The sequence below is a fragment of the Hyperolius riggenbachi genome, chromosome 7 (genome assembly GCF_040937935.1).
Source record: "Hyperolius riggenbachi isolate aHypRig1 chromosome 7, aHypRig1.pri, whole genome shotgun sequence".
Lineage (NCBI taxonomy): Eukaryota > Metazoa > Chordata > Amphibia > Anura > Hyperoliidae > Hyperolius > Hyperolius riggenbachi.
Genome location: NC_090652.1, coordinates 238,511,165 through 238,528,287, shown reverse-complemented (window position 1 = coordinate 238,528,287; position 17,123 = coordinate 238,511,165). Strand labels below are relative to the sequence as shown.

The following is a 17,123-nucleotide window of genomic DNA, read 5'->3' as shown; positions in this document are numbered from 1 at the left end:
TGTGCCCCATTAAAACTGGTTTGTTGACGCTTGACGATAAACAAACAAGAAGGTGACGCATTAACTGCAATGGGGACACCCAGTGCACTCTCAGTGCATGCCCATTACAGCTAAAGATGTGCCTCATCCAAGCCTCCTGCTGTCAAGGATGCACCCCCACCTCCTGAGCCATGTTCCCGTCTGTGGCCCCCCAAAAGAAACATATTGCCAGAATGCTCATATCTTTAGGGCTCACTCGGTCCCATTTCCACTGCTCCCGATGCTTTTATGGGTTAAAAAAACTGTTTTTAAAATGTGATTGTATCTGGGAAGATGGGCGTGATGCCGAAAGTAGTTTTGGGGGTTTAGAAAGTCGCTGGTTTGCTTTAAACTTTCTGGTTGATGTCCTGTTGGTCTGCATCATGGATCAATAGGAAGCTCCAGTTGGTAATTTAAATGCCTGCCAAATGGTCTCCTAATCAGTATTGTAGCAGGGACAGATGTCAGTCTCCAGTCAAGCTAAAACTTAAGAAGACAGAGGAACTGAAGAACAAAGGGGTATAGAGATAAAAATGCCAGAAGAAGATAGAGGTTTGAAAAAAATAGGATTTCAACAAATAGAAAAAAAATAGAAGAGGATACAAAGTACACAGAACAAATAAGAAAGATACAGCTAAAAGTCAACCAGTACAGATGAATAGAAAAAGAGGGTTCTGTGTTCCTTGGCTCTTTTGAAAAAAAAAACAAAACACTGGCATTACAACCAATTCCAATATTGTCCTTTCTCAGCACTTAAAGGAATACTGTATGGGGGTTGGGGGGAAATTAGTTGAACTTACCCGGGGCTTCTAATGGTCCCCCGCAGACATCCTGTGCCCGCGCAGCCACTCACCGATGCACCGGCCCCGCCTCTGGTTCACTTCTGGAATTTCTGTCATGGTCACTTACGTGTCTGACGAGGCAGCTGGCACATACTCATGCCGGCAGGTGTCCTAATGCAGATCATTGGGCCTCTGTTCGGGGGTCTAGTGGTGTGCACCTCTGGGTTCCGTGTGCATGCGGCATTCTCGCTGGAGCCATTGGTAGCTGGCGTGGTGTTGTGTGCATGCGCGCCCGAAGGGCCGCCTGTTTGTGCATGATTTTTCGGTTTCATGCGTCCATCTGGCCGCGTGATTGCGTGTGGGTGTCGCGTCATCGCGTGTGGGCGTGCGTGTCATTGCGTGCATCTGTCCGCGTCATCGCGTATACACATGTGCGTCATTGCGTGCGGACGTCCGCGTGTTCCCGTCATTCGGCCTATTTTAGTCTGGAGAGTGCCACTCTCCAGTCCTGTTGTATTGCAGCTAGTGTGAGTGAGCGTTCCTGTGATGTGATCCTTGATCTGCCTGTTTTCCTGTCCATGCTGTTGCTGATCCTGGCCCGTCTGACTGCCCGACCTGTTGCCGACCTCTGCTTAGTATGATTACCCGATTTGCTGCCGACCTCTGCCTGTCTGAGAACCCGCTCTGTTACCGACCTCTGCTTAGTACGAGTACCCGATTTGTTGCCGACCTCTGCCTAGCTGAGAACCCGATCTGTTACCAACCTTTGCTCTGGACGACTACCAGATTCGTTGCCAACTTCTGCTTACTACAAAACTCAATCTACTACAAAGACTACTACCCGGTCTCTGAGTCATTGCACCACCAGACTCAGCCTGTGGGGGCACTTCAGTCTCACAACGGTCACGCGCTTCGGCGTCACGCTAGTGATTCTTCTAGCGCTCCTGCCCCGTGTCTGCTGTAGGTCCCTGGTCACACTCCAGGTCCCTCAGCTGATAAGTTGCAAGAGTCGCTGTCCTCAGCACATTGGTCTCCAGTCTACCAGGTACGTTACAGTTTCAGACTTTAAAGTCTGAAAACCACTGCGCCAGGGTTTCCGTGTCCTTGCTCCCTCTGATGTCACCAGGAGCGTACTGCGCAGGCACAGACCTTACTGGGCATGCGCAGTACGCTCCTGGTGACATCAGCGGGAGCGAGGACACTGCAACGCAGGCGCAGTGGTTTTCAGACTTCAAAGTCTGAAATTCCAGAAGTGAACCGGAGGCGGGCGGGAGCATCAGTGAGTGGCTGCTCCAACACAGGATGTCTGCGGGGGACCGTTAGAAGCCCCGGGTAAGTTCAATTCATTTTCCCCTGACCCCCCTACAGTGTCCCTTTAAAACATAACTTTTAATAAATAATACTGAGCTGGACACGACCCACCACCAAACTCATATGTCGGTAGCCACCACCAACTATAATAGTAAAGCTGTGTCGCTAACTTGTAAACTGTTCCAATCAGAGAGTGCAGGAAAATTGCAAGACATTTGTCAGGCAAATTCATAGTACTCCATTATAGTAGAAACACCAGAACTCAGTCCCAAATAAATAATAGCAATCAAACAGCCAACATAATTTGTCTGTGTGTGTCAGGTACACCCGATCACACATAAAAAAAAAATGGCCAGGAGCTGGGTGAGTAACCTCTCATTTACACCCTCATCAGGACTCTGCATAGGGAAGGAGGGAGTGAGGCACTTAGGGAGGGGAGTGAGCTGCCTTTCCATCATCAGGCGCCTGTAGGCACGAGCCTGTGGTGCCTTTATGGTGAATCCAGCCCTGACTGGGTCACAAGCAAATATCACTGTCCCCCTGGGTTCCAGAGAGAAATACACAGAGAAGAGCCTACAGAATAATCATGTCCAGTGGTGCAGGCTGCACAGGCCTATGCCCACCTCTGCTTATATGAATTACATTATTTTTTTTTCTTTTAACCAACTGAAGATTTCCTTTAAGTGGGCTTTAATATGTCTATTGCTGGTTCAGTAAAGTTGTTTTGTAATCATTTCCTGAAGTGCAGTAACATTAAGTGTGATTACAAATGAACAAAACACAGGTGTGAACCTTTCACATATCGTAATTACTTTTCCACGTGTGATCATAACGGGGTCATTATCGAGTGATAATTTGAAGTGGCAGTCCACTTCTCTCAATAGCAACATCTACTTCCTGTGAGATGATGTGAAGTGATAACCTAAGGCGATAATGATATTTTATTTGTCTGTTTTGCAGATGTTCATTAGTCGAGTTATTCACCATTAACCTTAGATATACTGAAGGGTGATTGCGATTTCAGAATGGTTATTTAATCATCTGTTGAGCAGCAGACATCTGCTGATCACTGTGAACAGGGCATCCCAAATATACAAGCAAATACAATGTTTGTGACTAATATGCCACATATAATCGTGGCCAAAATGTTGCTTTGAAACTGTACATATGAGGGGAGGGCAGCTGGGAGTCGGTCGCTTCGAAATCGATTGTCGATACAGTCATTCACCAGACCAATCACTTTTGAGCAAGATCAATTGAAACGGCTATATTGCAGCAATCAATCATTATGAATATCTGGGATATTTATGCCACAAATTGAGTAATGTATGGGCACCTTAACTCAACAATTATGTTCCCATTACATTTTAAATACCACAGCAATTGTGGTCTAGCTAAATGCACCTTCTATGTGCTGGTGTGAGTCAGTGCCAGCGAGAACCGACTAGGTTGACTGCTGGGGTTAGTCTGCCTGTGACAGTTGACTAGGTTGACACCAGGGAACGGTATAGGGGAGGTAGGAGGGCCGATAGACACTAGGAAACTGTATAGGGGAGGGAGAGGGGCATTAAACACCAGGGAACTGTATAGAGGAGGTAGGGAGCCGATAGACACTAGGAAACTGTATAGGGGAGGGAGAGGGGCATTAAACACCAGGGAACTGTATAGAGGAGGTAGGGGGCCGATAGACACTAGGAAACTGTATAGGGGAGGGAGAGGGGCACTAAACACCAGGGAACTGCAGAGGGGAGGTAGGAGGGCTGATAGGCACTAGGAAACTGTATAGGGGAGGGAGAAGGGCATTAAACACCAGGGAACTATGTAGGGGAGGCAGGGGGCCGATAGACACTAGGAAACTGTATAGGGAAGGGAGAGGGGCATTAAACACCAGGGAACTGTATAGGGAAGGTAGGGGGCCGATAGACACTAGAAAACTGTATAGGGGAGGGAGAGGGGCATTATACACCAGGGAACTGTATAGAGGAGGTAGGGAGCCGATAGACACTAGGAAACTGTATAGGGGAGGGAGAGGGGCATTAAACACCAGGGAACTGTATAGAGGAGGTAGGGGGCCGATAGACACTAGGAAACTGTATAGGGGCGGGAGAGGGGCATTAAACACCAGGGAACTGCATAGGGGAGGTAGGAGGGCTGATAGGCACTAGGAAACTGTATAGGGGAGGGAGAAGGGCATTAAACACCAGGGAACTATGTAGGGGAGGCAGGGGGCCGATAGACACTAGGAAACTGTATAGGGGAGGGAGAGGGGCATTAAACACCAGGGAACTGCATAGGGGAGGTAGGAGGGCTGATAGGCACTAGGAAGCTGTATAGGGGAGGGAGAAGGGCATTAAACACCAGGGAACTATGTAGGGGAGGCAGGGGGCCGATAGACACTAGGAAACTGTATAGGGAAGGGAGAGGGGCATTAAACACCAGGGAACTGTATAGGGGAGGTAGGGGGCCGATAGACACTAGGAAACTGTATAGGGGAGGGAGAGGGGCATTAAACACCAGGGAACTGTACAGGGGAGGTAGGGGGCCAATAGACACTAGGAAACTGTATACGGGGGGGAGGGGCATTAAACACCAGGGAACTGTATTGGGGAGGTAGGAGGGCCGATAGACACTAGGAAACTGTATAGGGGAGGGAGAAGGGCATTAAACACCAGGGAACTATGTAGGGGAGGCAGGGGGTTGATAGACACTAGGAAACTGTATAGGGGAGGGAGAGGGGCATTAAACACCAGGGAACTGCATAGGGGAGGTAGGAGGGCTGATAGGCACTAGGAAACTGTATAGGGGAGGGAGAAGGGCATTAAACACCAGGGAACTATGTAGGGGAGGCAGGGGGCCGATAGACACTAGGAAACTTTATAGGGAACGGAGAGGGGCATTAAACACCAGGGAACTGTATAGGGGAGGTAGGGGGCCGATAGACACTAGGAAACTGTTTTGGGGAGGGAGAGGGGCATTAAACACCAGGGAACTGTACAGGGGAGGTAGGGGGCCAATAGACACTAGGAAACTGTATAGGGGGGAGGGGCATTAAACACCAGGGAACTGTATTGCGGAGGTAGGAGGGCCGATAGACACTAGGAAACTGTATAGGGGAGGGAGAAGGGCATTAAACACCAGGGAACTATGTAGGGGAGGTAGGGGGCCGATAGACACTAGGAAACTGTATAGGGGAGGGAGAGGGGCATTAAACACCAGGAAACTGTATAGGGGAGGTAGGGGGCCGATAGACACTAGGAAACTGTATAGGGGAGGGAGAGGGTCATTAAACACCAGGGAACTGTATAGGGGAGGTAGGGGGGCTGATAGGCACTAGGAAACTGTATAGGGGAGGGAGAGGGGCATTAAACACCAGGGAACTATGTAGGGGAGGCAGGGGGCCGATAGACACTAGGAAACTGTTTTGGGGAGGGAGAGGGGCATTAAACACCAGGGAACTGTACAGGGGAGGTAGGGGGCCAATAGACACTAGGAAACTGTATAGGGGGGAGGGGCATTAAACACCAGGGAACTGTATTGCGGAGGTAGGAGGGCCGATAGACACTAGGAAACTGTATAGGGGAGGGAGAAGGGCATTAAACACCAGGGAACTATGTAGGGGAGGTAGGGGGCCGATAGACACTAGGAAACTGTATAGGGGAGGGAGAGGGGCATTAAACACCAGGAAACTGTATAGGGGAGGTAGGGGGCCGATAGACACTAGGAAACTGTATAGGGGAGGGAGAGGGTCATTAAACACCAGGGAACTGTATAGGGGAGGTAGGGGGGCTGATAGGCACTAGGAAACTGTATAGGGGAGGGAGAGGGGCATTAAACACCAGGGAACTATGTAGGGGAGGCAGGGGGCCGATAGACACTAGGAAACTGTATAGGGGAGGGAGAGGGTCATTAAACACCAGGGAACTGTATAGGGGAGGTAGGGGGCCAATAGACACTAGGAAACTGTATAGGGGAGGTAGGGGGGCCATTACACACTAGGAAACTGTATAGGGAAGGGGGGACACTAGACACCAGGAAACTACAGTGGTTTGCAAAAGTATTAAGCCCCCTTGAAGTTTTGCACATTTTTTTCATATTACTGCCACAAACATGCATCAATTTTTTTTGGAATTCCACGTGAAAGACCAATACAAAGTGGTGTACACGTGAGAACTGAAACAAAAATCATACATGATTCCAAACATGTAAAAAAAAATAACTGCAAAGTGGGGTGTGTGTAATTAGTCAATACTTTGTAGAACCACCTTTTGTTGCAATTACAGCTGCCAGTCTTTTAGGGTATGTCTCTACCAGCTTTGCACATCTAGAGACTGAAATCCTTGCCCATTCTTCTTTGTAAAATGTATTAGGGAGGTAGGGTTGCCGATAAACACTAGGAAACTGTATAGGGGAGGGAGAGGGGCATTAAACACCAGATAACTGTATTGGGGAGGTAGGGGTGCCACTAGACACCAAGGAATTTTATAAGGGAGGGGAGTGGCGACTAGACATTGAGGTTGGCCTACTTTGTATTTTAGTTTTGTATTATAGTTTTAGACACCCCTGCCGTAGCTGCTGATTCATTAGCAAATCAGCAGCAACTCTGTTTCTTTCTTGGAAATTTGCAGACTGTTTTGTTTACTAGTAGTTAAAGAGGTTAAATAGGTCTCCTCACGAAATGACAAGTATTTATAATATTATTTAGGTCATGGAAATCCTGTATAATTTGATCTAGAACACAGTTAGAAGCATAAATGTTTATCAAGATTTTGCAGCCACGAGGCTGTGACGCCTGTTTTCTGTGTTCTGTCCTGTTGGGAGGGTAATAATCGCTGTAAATCTGCTGTTATGAAGTGGTTTACAGATCACTGGGCTGAGTAGCGGACTGTTGTCTCCCAGCCCTGATTGTCTATGCAGTGTGAACTTGAGGGCGTGATATGTGAGACTCGTAGCGCTATAAATCTGCACCTGCAAACGCTGCACAAGCCTGCAGATGAGTGCAACAGCTAGTTTCACATGACACATTTTTCTTCTGTCGTACAGATGCTTTGTCATCTCCTCAAACTGATGAGAACATAGATTAGTTTTGTGTTTCTCAAAAGCACAAGTGTAAAACTGCCGAACTTGTCAGCTAGATTATATACTTGCTATGATGTGAGAGGTGCACTGTGAAGTTTATGTTTTCTCTCATAGATGCTGTTATTATCTTACTAATCATGTTGGCCTTTCAGCCCTCACTTGTCAGATTACACTAGGTTTGCACCCAAGACAGAATTCTTTGCACCTCATAGACCATCTTTAGTCACCCCTTCATTGTTACCTAACAAACTGATCAGCACTCATCGCTCAAAGGCATTAAATAGATTGAAAGGCATTAAATAGATTGAACTGAGTGTGGCGCTAAGTTGCCCCAATCAAGCAGCCAAAATGATCGCCTCCAGGTCAACATACACGCCTTAGGCCCGATTCACAGGGGCGTTTAACTTAGCAATCACAGCATTTGCCGCTCAAGTGATGTCCATTCAAATGCATGGACAGAGCTCCATTGTTGTTATTTTGCTTGAACGCCATCCTCTGGCTGGGAGCAGCTAACTGTAGCTTGACAAAAATAGGCACGCGATAAATAGCAGGCTCCGGGGTCCAAAAGTGGTAGCCGTAGTTAGCATAGCGGACCAATGGGGGAGGGTTATTGGTTAGTGCGGGGAGGGTTGTTAGTTGCCTAGGGGAGTGTTATTAGTTGCCCGGGGGAGAGTTATTACTTGCTGAGGGGGGAGGGTTATTAGTTGCCCAGGGGGAGAGTTATTACTTGCTGAGGGGGGGTTATTAGTTGCCCAGGGGGAGAGTTATTACTTGCTGAGGGGCAGGTTATTAGTTGCCCACCAGGGGAGGGTTCTGTGTGAGAATAGGGAGAGGTTAGGTCATAGTAAAATATCTGGAAATATTACCAATATTTCACTATGTTAATTAAGTTGTAGAGATATCTGTAACTTTACAGATATTCTACTATAGCAATAAAATGCTCACGTAACCGGGTTTTGTTTTCATTTACGTCGTTCTCAAATTAGCGCCCGACGTTTTGAAATGTATCTGCCTCTGGTGTCCGCTAATCTTTTTGTACAGAGTTCGGCTACAAGTAGCAGAACTTCCCTGATGCTATCCTTTCGCTGTTTTTTCTTCTGGCTGTAGCCATTAATTTCTAGTTTTTACATGGGCGCTCGACTTTCTTCAGCCACGCCCATTTTTCCTGTTTTTGGCCAGGGCTGCCAGATCATATCACCCAAGCACACAAGAGCCTGTTGTTCCCCTCCTTTACTCTCCCACCCTGTCGCAACTCACTGTTGAGCTCCTCACCCAGTCCATAGAAACACAACGTGTGTGTATCACTCAGAACTGTTACCAAAAGTAACCCCAAGTACTGAGCTCTGCGAGTGACAGTCCTCGTATGTGTTTACACGACTTTAGTCATTTGCTTATGCTAATCATTCTCTTTTCAGTGATCACCTGAACAAGTCAGTATATCTGACACAGAATAGGAAGAACCCAAACAGTAGGGTTACTGTGCCCAAACATACCATGCTGAAATGATTGTGTTCGCAGTCACAATGCATTAGGCCAGTCAGAAATACAGTATACTGTGAGCTAGTCTAGTGTGGCTCAGTCTCTAAGTTCAGATTTGGCGGTGCCTGCTGCCTGGGTGTATGTGGTTTGTGAAATCTCTGAATTATTATTTTTTTTCTATCTATAGAGTCTGTTTTATCTTCATCGTTCCAGGAAGCAGTTCTGCATGGTCATGCACTGGTGATAAGGAAAACAGACATGGCAACAGAACTTCCTCCTACCAAACAGATCTGCAGCAGTAGATTATATAACCACTCACCCGATTGACCCCATATTACATCCTGCCTACTGACATGACCAGATGATCTGACTTATCTCATGTAACTGAGTCTGTTGTCTAGATTAAGAGGAGACTGGTACACAGCTGGATAAGATGGCAGTCTTTAGAAATCAATGAATTTGAGATGATGATTTGAATATGGACATGGTTACATAAGTTTAGTAGACTTTATTCACTCTGTGAAGTGGAAGGTGGAACCCCACACTGCCCACTGCGCCTGATTCAGTTACCGTTTTTGCTGGCATAAGGGCCTGTCTATGTATGTATTGTGTAGTGTATGTATCATAGTCTAGGGCCAATTTAAGGGGAAGCTAATTAACTTATCTGTATGTTTTTGGGGTGTGGGAGTAAACCAGAGTACCCAGAGAAAACCCACACAGACACAGGGAGAACATACAATCTCCTTGCAGATGTTGACCTGACTTGGACTTGAACTCGGGACCCAGTGCTGCAAGGCGAGAGCGCTAACCACTACACCACCATGCTGCGCATTTTGCAGAAAAGCGAGGCACCTGCATTGCTGGCTGCTATGGTGCTGATGCCAAATTAATGTAACAGTTGCATTGACTTAAGCTGCGTCTTTTCAGTCGGTGGTCGCATCTTATCAGTGATAACGCCTCGTCGTTTGCACGTCTTTTACTAGACAAAAGTTGTCCAACTTCTTCAAGTTCTTTGATAATTGTGCATTTAAAAGACGTTCGTTGAGCTGTGTATGTGGTTTAAGAAAAGAAAGAGAGCCTGCAATATAAGGCTTTTACTTCTGCAAGGATTGGTGGGTGGTAGGGATAATTACTCACCTTCTGGCCTATAATTCATTAATGACAGGAACTCTTCCCCCTGCTCAGCAAAGCTGCCATGACATTTTTTTCTGAAGCTCTGCAACCACCCTCATCTGCTTTCCTTGGCCCATCCTAGCTCAGCAGTCGCGGCTTAATTGGTGGCTGCCGAGGTGGGCATGGGCCGCAACAAGCAGGTGGGAGTGGATACAGAGCTTCTGAAGATTTTGGGAAACATGGTCGTGGCTGTCTTACGGATGGAGAAGGGTGGAGTTTCTGTCATTAACCTCCTGAGCGGTATGGACGAGCTCAGCTCGTCCATCACCGCTGGAGGCTGCCGCTCAGGCCCTGCTGGGCCGATTTTTATCAAATAAAAAGCAGCACACGCAGCCGACACTTTGCCAGCCGCGTGTGCTGCCTGATCGCCGCCGCTCTGCGGCGATCCGCCGCGAGCAGCGGCGAAAGAGGGTCCCCCCAGCTGCCCGAGCCCTGCGCAGCCGGACCAATCAGTTCCGGCCAGCGCTAAGGGCTGGATCGGAGGCGGCTGACGTCAGGACGTCGGCTGACGTCCATGACGTCACTCCGCTCATCGTCATGGCGACGAGAAAAGCAAAACAAGTAGGGCCGCTCATCGCGGCCCTTCTTGTTACTTCTGGTCGCCGGAGGCGATCAGAAATATGCAACAGGAGCGCCCTCTAGTGGGCTTTCATGCAGCCAACTTTCAGTTGGCTGCATGAAATAGATTTTTTTTTATAAAAAAAAAAACCCTCCTGCAGCCGCCCTGGCGATCTCAATAGAACGCCGGGGAGGTTAATGAGTTACAGCTGAACGGATGAGAGATTAACCCTACCACCCACCAATCCTTGCAGCAATAATTGAGAGCCTTACATAAAGCCTCATACACACGAGGCACAGATGTCTCACAAGAGACAAAAAAAAAAAGCAGCGACAGTTCGTCACCAGGTCCCTCCGTGCAGCAGCCGTACGCATGGCGCACAGAGGGACAGAGATGCGGCGGAAGCTGTCGCCGAAGGTTCCTCTCCCCCCCCCCCCCCCCAGCCGGAAGCTCCGTTCATGGAGTATGGGTTGCTGTCGCTAGTCCGCATACACACGCAGTACGCGTGGCGGACTAGCGACAGTTGCAGCGAAGTTGCGGCGACAGCTGTTACCGGTGATTGGCCACGTCAATCGCCTGGCGACAGCTCTGACTGGCGATGGTTCGTGGCGCGCGCCTCATGCACACGGGGGACCTGTCGCCACAACATGCGCATGCCACGTGTTTGTGGCGACAGTTGTGCCCCGTGTGTATGAGCCTTAACAGAATCTCTATTATATACTGGAAGTACTTTTTAAAAATAAATCCCTGTACCGTACATCACAAAGAAAATAATTACATTCTAGAGCCAGTCTATAAATAGTAGACAGTGGGAAGAATAACTATTCCGTATGTACATTGGCTGTTACATCTTTGTCTGTACAGTGTATTTTAAATCATTGTGCACGCTGTTTTTAAACAAACCAGCACAGAACCGTAGTGAAAACCCTTTGATGCCACTTCCTCTGTATGGCTTTGGGGCAATGAAAGTTTGTGGTGAAGTCTACACTGAAATGAACTACTGAATTTACTACGCTGGCAGCCAAGGTTTCCTGAAAGTCAAAATTTTCAGGAATTTTCTGAGAACCAATGTTCCCCTCAGTGAAGCTCTGGACAGTATGGGAAGGTGTACATGGCTTACATGAGAATCCAACATAGCTTTGCTCTGGGAAAGTTTCTGAAAGTGCCAAATGTAAACTTTTGAAGAGTGACATCAAAGACTTTGAAGCTGTTTTCTTTTTTTTCTTTTTCTCTGTGTTTCCTTAAATAGCAAATGTGTTGATAATCGAGACATAGATAAGATAACTTCAAAAAGTAAAGTGGGTTGATAAGAGTGACATACAATAAATAAGGTAAATTATATTTAGCTCATGTACCTTTTTAAGATGTCTGAAAAATAAAGTGTGTTGGTTCCCATAATCTCTGCTACTACCTTTTTTAAAGTGTTCGTAATCCATAAATGTTTGGATGGTTGCCAACACTGGTTCAACACAGATAGCCAGGGCCAGTTCTAGTCTTTTTGCTGCATGGAGCAAAATATTGTGAGGATGCCCCCCGACGTGTGTATGCAAAGCTGGACCGGAGAGTAGAGACAAATCGGGCTGTTGCATGCACCAGCATTACACTTACCTCCCCAAGCTTCTTCCAAGACAGCATTTCCTCACTGCTGGCCCGCAGCATCCCAGTTCTGATCCCCAGGATATGCTGCACCAGCATCACTCCCCCACTCTCAGCAGATTAACAATGTGATCACCAGCAACATGTGAAGTACTGCTTCCACTCTGACTACAGTGGCGCCTCATGTAACACGTAACAGGTCACATGAGGCACTGCTGTAGTCATGGATACAGAGTGCTAGATGGGCGGAATGGAAGTCCCATCACTGGAACGCTGAGAGCATGTGAGTGAAGCAAAGCTACACATCTAGGGAGGGAGAGACAGGGAGTGGGGTGGGGGGACATTTGGGGAGTGGAGCTGCCGCCCTCTAATTGTTGCCACCCTGAAGCACTTGTTTCACGTTGCTTAATGGAAGAACCTCCCCTGCAGTTTGCAGCAATGCAACATTAGGAAAGTGCTCAGTGCTTGTAGTGGATGTAAAAATCAACATGTGACCCCAAAAGGGATCAGCTATTACTGTTCACTTAAATGTTAAAACACAGTGCAGACAAATAAAAACATCATACCATCAATAAAAACTAATACACAGTGCAAATATCCCAACTCCTAACCAGCAGTGAAGGAGTCAATGAAGAAAGCTGAGCTGAAGTAAGAGAAGTGGAAGCTCCAGAATCATAGGGGGAGGAAACAGCACAAAAAAGCAGCTCACCCCCCCAAAAATTATATAAGACCCCTTTTCACTTTAAAGCTATTTCACTAAGTCTCACAGAATACCCAGATAGCGCATGTAGACCCAGAACCACTAGGATAGTATAAGGCCCCGTTCACACTTGCGGTTGTCAGCCAAACGGACCGGATGGCCTGACCGGATCCGGACCGGATCCGGATCGGAACCGTACGGTTCTGATCCGGATCCGATCCGGATCCGGTCAGGTTGCATCAGGTGTTCATCCGGATGCGATCCGGATCCGTTTGGCAAAAGTATCGTAAAAAAAAAAAAAAATGTTGGGGTCTGGGAGGTCAGCAGAAGGGGGACCTGTGGAATCAGGCCCTCTGCTGTTTAGCACTCACCTCCACCTCCAACATGCTGCCAACATCTCCAGCTCGTGCTGCTCCACTCCAAAATGCTTGCCCATGTGTCCCCGATCCAATATCGCCGCAACAATCCTCATAGGAAGTGGGGTAGAACATCCGGATTTTTTGCCAGTGTGTTGTGCGCTCTCCGGTTCTCATTGGTTTCCATTGGCCGGATGGTGCAGTCCGGCTCCGCCCCGGATACGGCTGCCGGAGGAGCCGGACCCAAAAATAGCGCATGTTGGAACGGACACCGGAGTCCGGATCCGGTCCGGCTCCGGTCCGGACGAAACGGACGCATGTGAACCGTGGCATAGACTTACATTGCTATGCCGTGCGTCCGTTTCGTCCGGCCAGCATGCGGTGCGGCTCCGGCACGGCTATTCCGGATAGCCACCGCTAATGTGAACCGGGCCTTAGGATTAAGGAGCTAAAAGATGCCAAAAGGCCCTCCTACTAAAAAGAAACACTGAATACAGTATACTTTTGCCTCTTTAAAGCAGAAGGTATTTGTGATAATTCAGCTTTGAGTAATCAACTGTGGTTTCCCAAGATGCATCACTACCGAATATGCAATGTGACCATTTAGAACAGTCATAACTTTGTGATGTGCAATAGTTTCTGCAGAACATAGCAATGTTGTTGAACACTCAGAGGTCATGTCCATGTCACATAATGATCTGTAAACAATGTTGTGTGTTTTAGGGGAGGATGACAGAATTGGAGAATGCGCTTTCTGGAAGTAATCTGTATGCAGCCAGGTTTGGAGAATCAATTACTAATATTGGTGATCTGGACAACGATGGATATGAAGGTATGCTGATTGTATATTTCTTATATTTATATGTACAGCTCTTATATTTATATAATACTGGCATACTACACAGATTTTAACAGTTTACTATTGCTAGTATTTCTTTATTAGGAGTGATGATATTTGTTCTAGTATAATAAAGATCATGATGAGTTGTACAAACACTAGACTGAACTTGGCAGAGGCTGCTGGTCGGGCTGTCTCTGTGAAGAATCTAGCATGTGTACAGCTTCCCTGATACATATCTAGAGTGCTGGATCCTCTAAGCGAGCACATTCTTCCCCTCTTTGCTCCGCCTTTCGTTCCTCCTACCCTCGCCATACCAACAGCACTTGGGTACAAGCTGTTGCCCTTGAGGGATAGAGTCCTGATCCTTATGGTCGATAGTCGTGCATATTTACACAGTTTAGCAATACATTACCAACACTCCTCCTCTAACACAAGCACAGCTTTGTGACAAGTATAACGGGGATCGAGAATGGGACAAAGGGGAGGAACATGGATATTCTAATTATGCATCACCTTTCCATATTTGGGAAGCGGTCCTGAACCATATTGTAATTACAAAATTATGAAAACAAAGGGCTTCTGAGGACACAACGGTGTATGCAAAAGTAGTAAAATCTTTATTGGCTATACATGAAAATGAGACCAGTAATGCAAAACAACGGAGCTAAAAGAGCAACAGCGCTGTTGTCATTAAAACCAAGGCTCACATACCGACACTGACACACCTACCCATACACACAAGTCAAGGCATTGGGGTACCCCGTATGAATAAGCACAGTCCACCTGCGTAGGGCTTAAGCAGCAAAGAGAGAAGCAGCATGGAAAAAGGCAAATGTTAAGCAAGCATGTCCAGCATCATCCGAACAGACGTGATTAAGTCTCATTCAAAGAGACCGGCATGTCCCATGCATGGCATTTATCACAAGTGTGCCTATACTTACGACCTCCGACAGTCCGTCGAGAGCAGTGCACTAGACGCTTCACCTGGCTATGTTGTACCAGCCGCCCAGGCAGGCTGCAAATGCTGTGATCCAGTGGAGGCCCCCGCCTTGTGATGTGATCCGGCGTGAAGTCTGACGACACCGGTTATCAGGGCTCGTCCTGCTGTGGAGCCGGCATGGTACATATGTGCATGGGCATCTGGCGCAGAGGGTCTCCACTAAGCTAAGTCACTCAGATTGCTCAAAGTTCCAGAGTCCATCCGCAACACAACCGTCTCACACACGGCCCGCTTTCGATGGCTGGCGCCGTGGGACGCCAGTCTCCACGCGTACTTGCGAGGCTACCGGCGCGTCACCGCCTAGCGGGTAGGAGGTCATTGGGTCGGGTAGCAGCAGCCAATCACCGACTAGTTTCGCTTGGCATCACCAAGCTTCACAACTTTGTGACAACCCTAAGGAAAATAAGAGAAAATAAGAGATATCAGAAAAGACGTGTGACTCGGTAATAAAAAGCATTTTGTTGATCCCCTATTATTATGCAGCATTGACACATTTTCTGCATATGCAGAACATTTAACTATGTAACTAAAGCCTTGTACAGGGGCGTAGCAATAGGGGGTGCAGAGGTAGCGACCGCATTGGGGCCCTTGGGGCAGAGGGGCCCCGAAGGGCCCACCCTCAATTACAGTATTAGCTCTCTATTGGTCCTGTGCTCATAATAATCACTTCTATAGATACTTTGAACAGTGGTAATCATTAACAAGCTATTCCCCATCCCCTTCTTGCACCTCTGACACTGTAGTTGCCATTGGCAGGTTTTGGTCTGCCGTATCAATTGTTATGTATAGAGTGCTTGGGGGGCCCCATTGTAAAACTTGCATCGGGGCCCACAGCTCCTTAGATACGCCACTGGCCTTGTACACACTCTAGATGGTTTTTGGCTGAGTTGGGGATGCCTCTGCCTAAAATCTAGCATGTGTACAGTGGCCCCGATTCATTCCAATACATTGCTGAGAGATCTGGACTGGCGGATTGTCTTTCCAGAGCAGGCTGACCTTATTGTTCTTCTACTCACCTCACCCACTCTCGCTCTGTCCGCTCTCCTCCCACTCTATAGTATCAGAACGCTATACAGAACGCGTTCCTGAACTGTCACCTGGGTGTACACACCATAACTATTCCTCCTTAATAGGGTTTACAGCTGTAGGCCCTAACACAATCTAAGGGGTACATATCATTTTGGTAAATGTAGAAAGTGTGCATCTCGGCTTAGGATATCTTCACTTGGAGATCTCGGGATATTCTTTTAGTAAATTAGGGCTTTTATGTAGCTTTCCTGTATTCCAATCTAAATTTGCTGGATATCTTGTCGAATTTTTGGGTATCGGCGCGCTGAGATGTCTTAAGTAAATTCATCGCAAGTTTAGGAACCATCACAAAAGTTCTTGTGATTGTCATAAAAAGGATTTCACATACAGTAATGTTATATTTTTGATTTACTTTTTGTTATAATCGTTATTGCACCTGCAGAAAAACATCTCAAATAACCACTAGAAAAGGCAAACACACCCAAACAGTATAAGCCAAAAAGCCCACAAGCCTGGTTAAGATAGTACAACAGCCTCATTATTTGTGGTGAGCTGAAGCCTACACAGCAGCTCTTCTCACTCTATCAAGGTCGAGATGAGCAGCGGTTCCTTCTGGGAGTTTCACTCTCAGTGATGTTGAATCTGTGGTCTTCAGCATTACGTTGCTTATTAATCTACATGTATTCACTTAGAGAAAAACAGAAATTATAATAATGAAGTTATTTTACAACTAACATCGCTATTCTTACTGTTTTTTGGGGGGAATGCAGCAATTCTTATTTTAGGAAACAATTCTCTCTTTTCCTATGTTACCTCACAATTTATCTCCCCTTGGCCGTTATTCAATTCACTTTTTCTCTTCAGTTTTCTCCTAGGTGATATTTACGCCTTATCAATAAAATGCCTTTTAAGCTACCAGCAAACAATAAAATACTCAGAATAATTTTAACAGTACTTTTTTACCAACTGTTTAGTACTTTTTCAGTTGAAGAGCGCTGAAAAAATATTTTAAACAGAAGATGAAAAAGTATCTCCTAGGAGAAAACTATGGAGAAAAAGTGAACTGCTTATGGCCCCCTATCAGTCTTGACTCAGGATTCATTTCTCCTGATATATCTTAACCTTTTCGGGACCGGCCGCCTACCCCCCCTTACGGACCAGGCATTTTGCGCGGGAGGGGGTGCAAACGTTTGGGGGGGTCAG

At 47.0% G+C, this 17,123-nt stretch overlaps 1 protein-coding gene across 2 annotated transcripts in view; it reads left to right on the top strand.

The window, feature by feature from the left end:
• The window catches only part of ITGA4 (integrin subunit alpha 4), a 299,845-nt gene that overhangs the window by 182,237 nt on the left and 100,485 nt on the right, over positions 1–17,123 (top strand). For both annotated transcript variants that reach the window (XM_068245421.1, XM_068245420.1), the window contains one exon: positions 13,774–13,882. In XM_068245421.1, the coding sequence (XP_068101522.1) occupies positions 13,774–13,882 (109 nt within the window). The remainder of the gene's footprint in view (positions 1–13,773; positions 13,883–17,123) is intronic.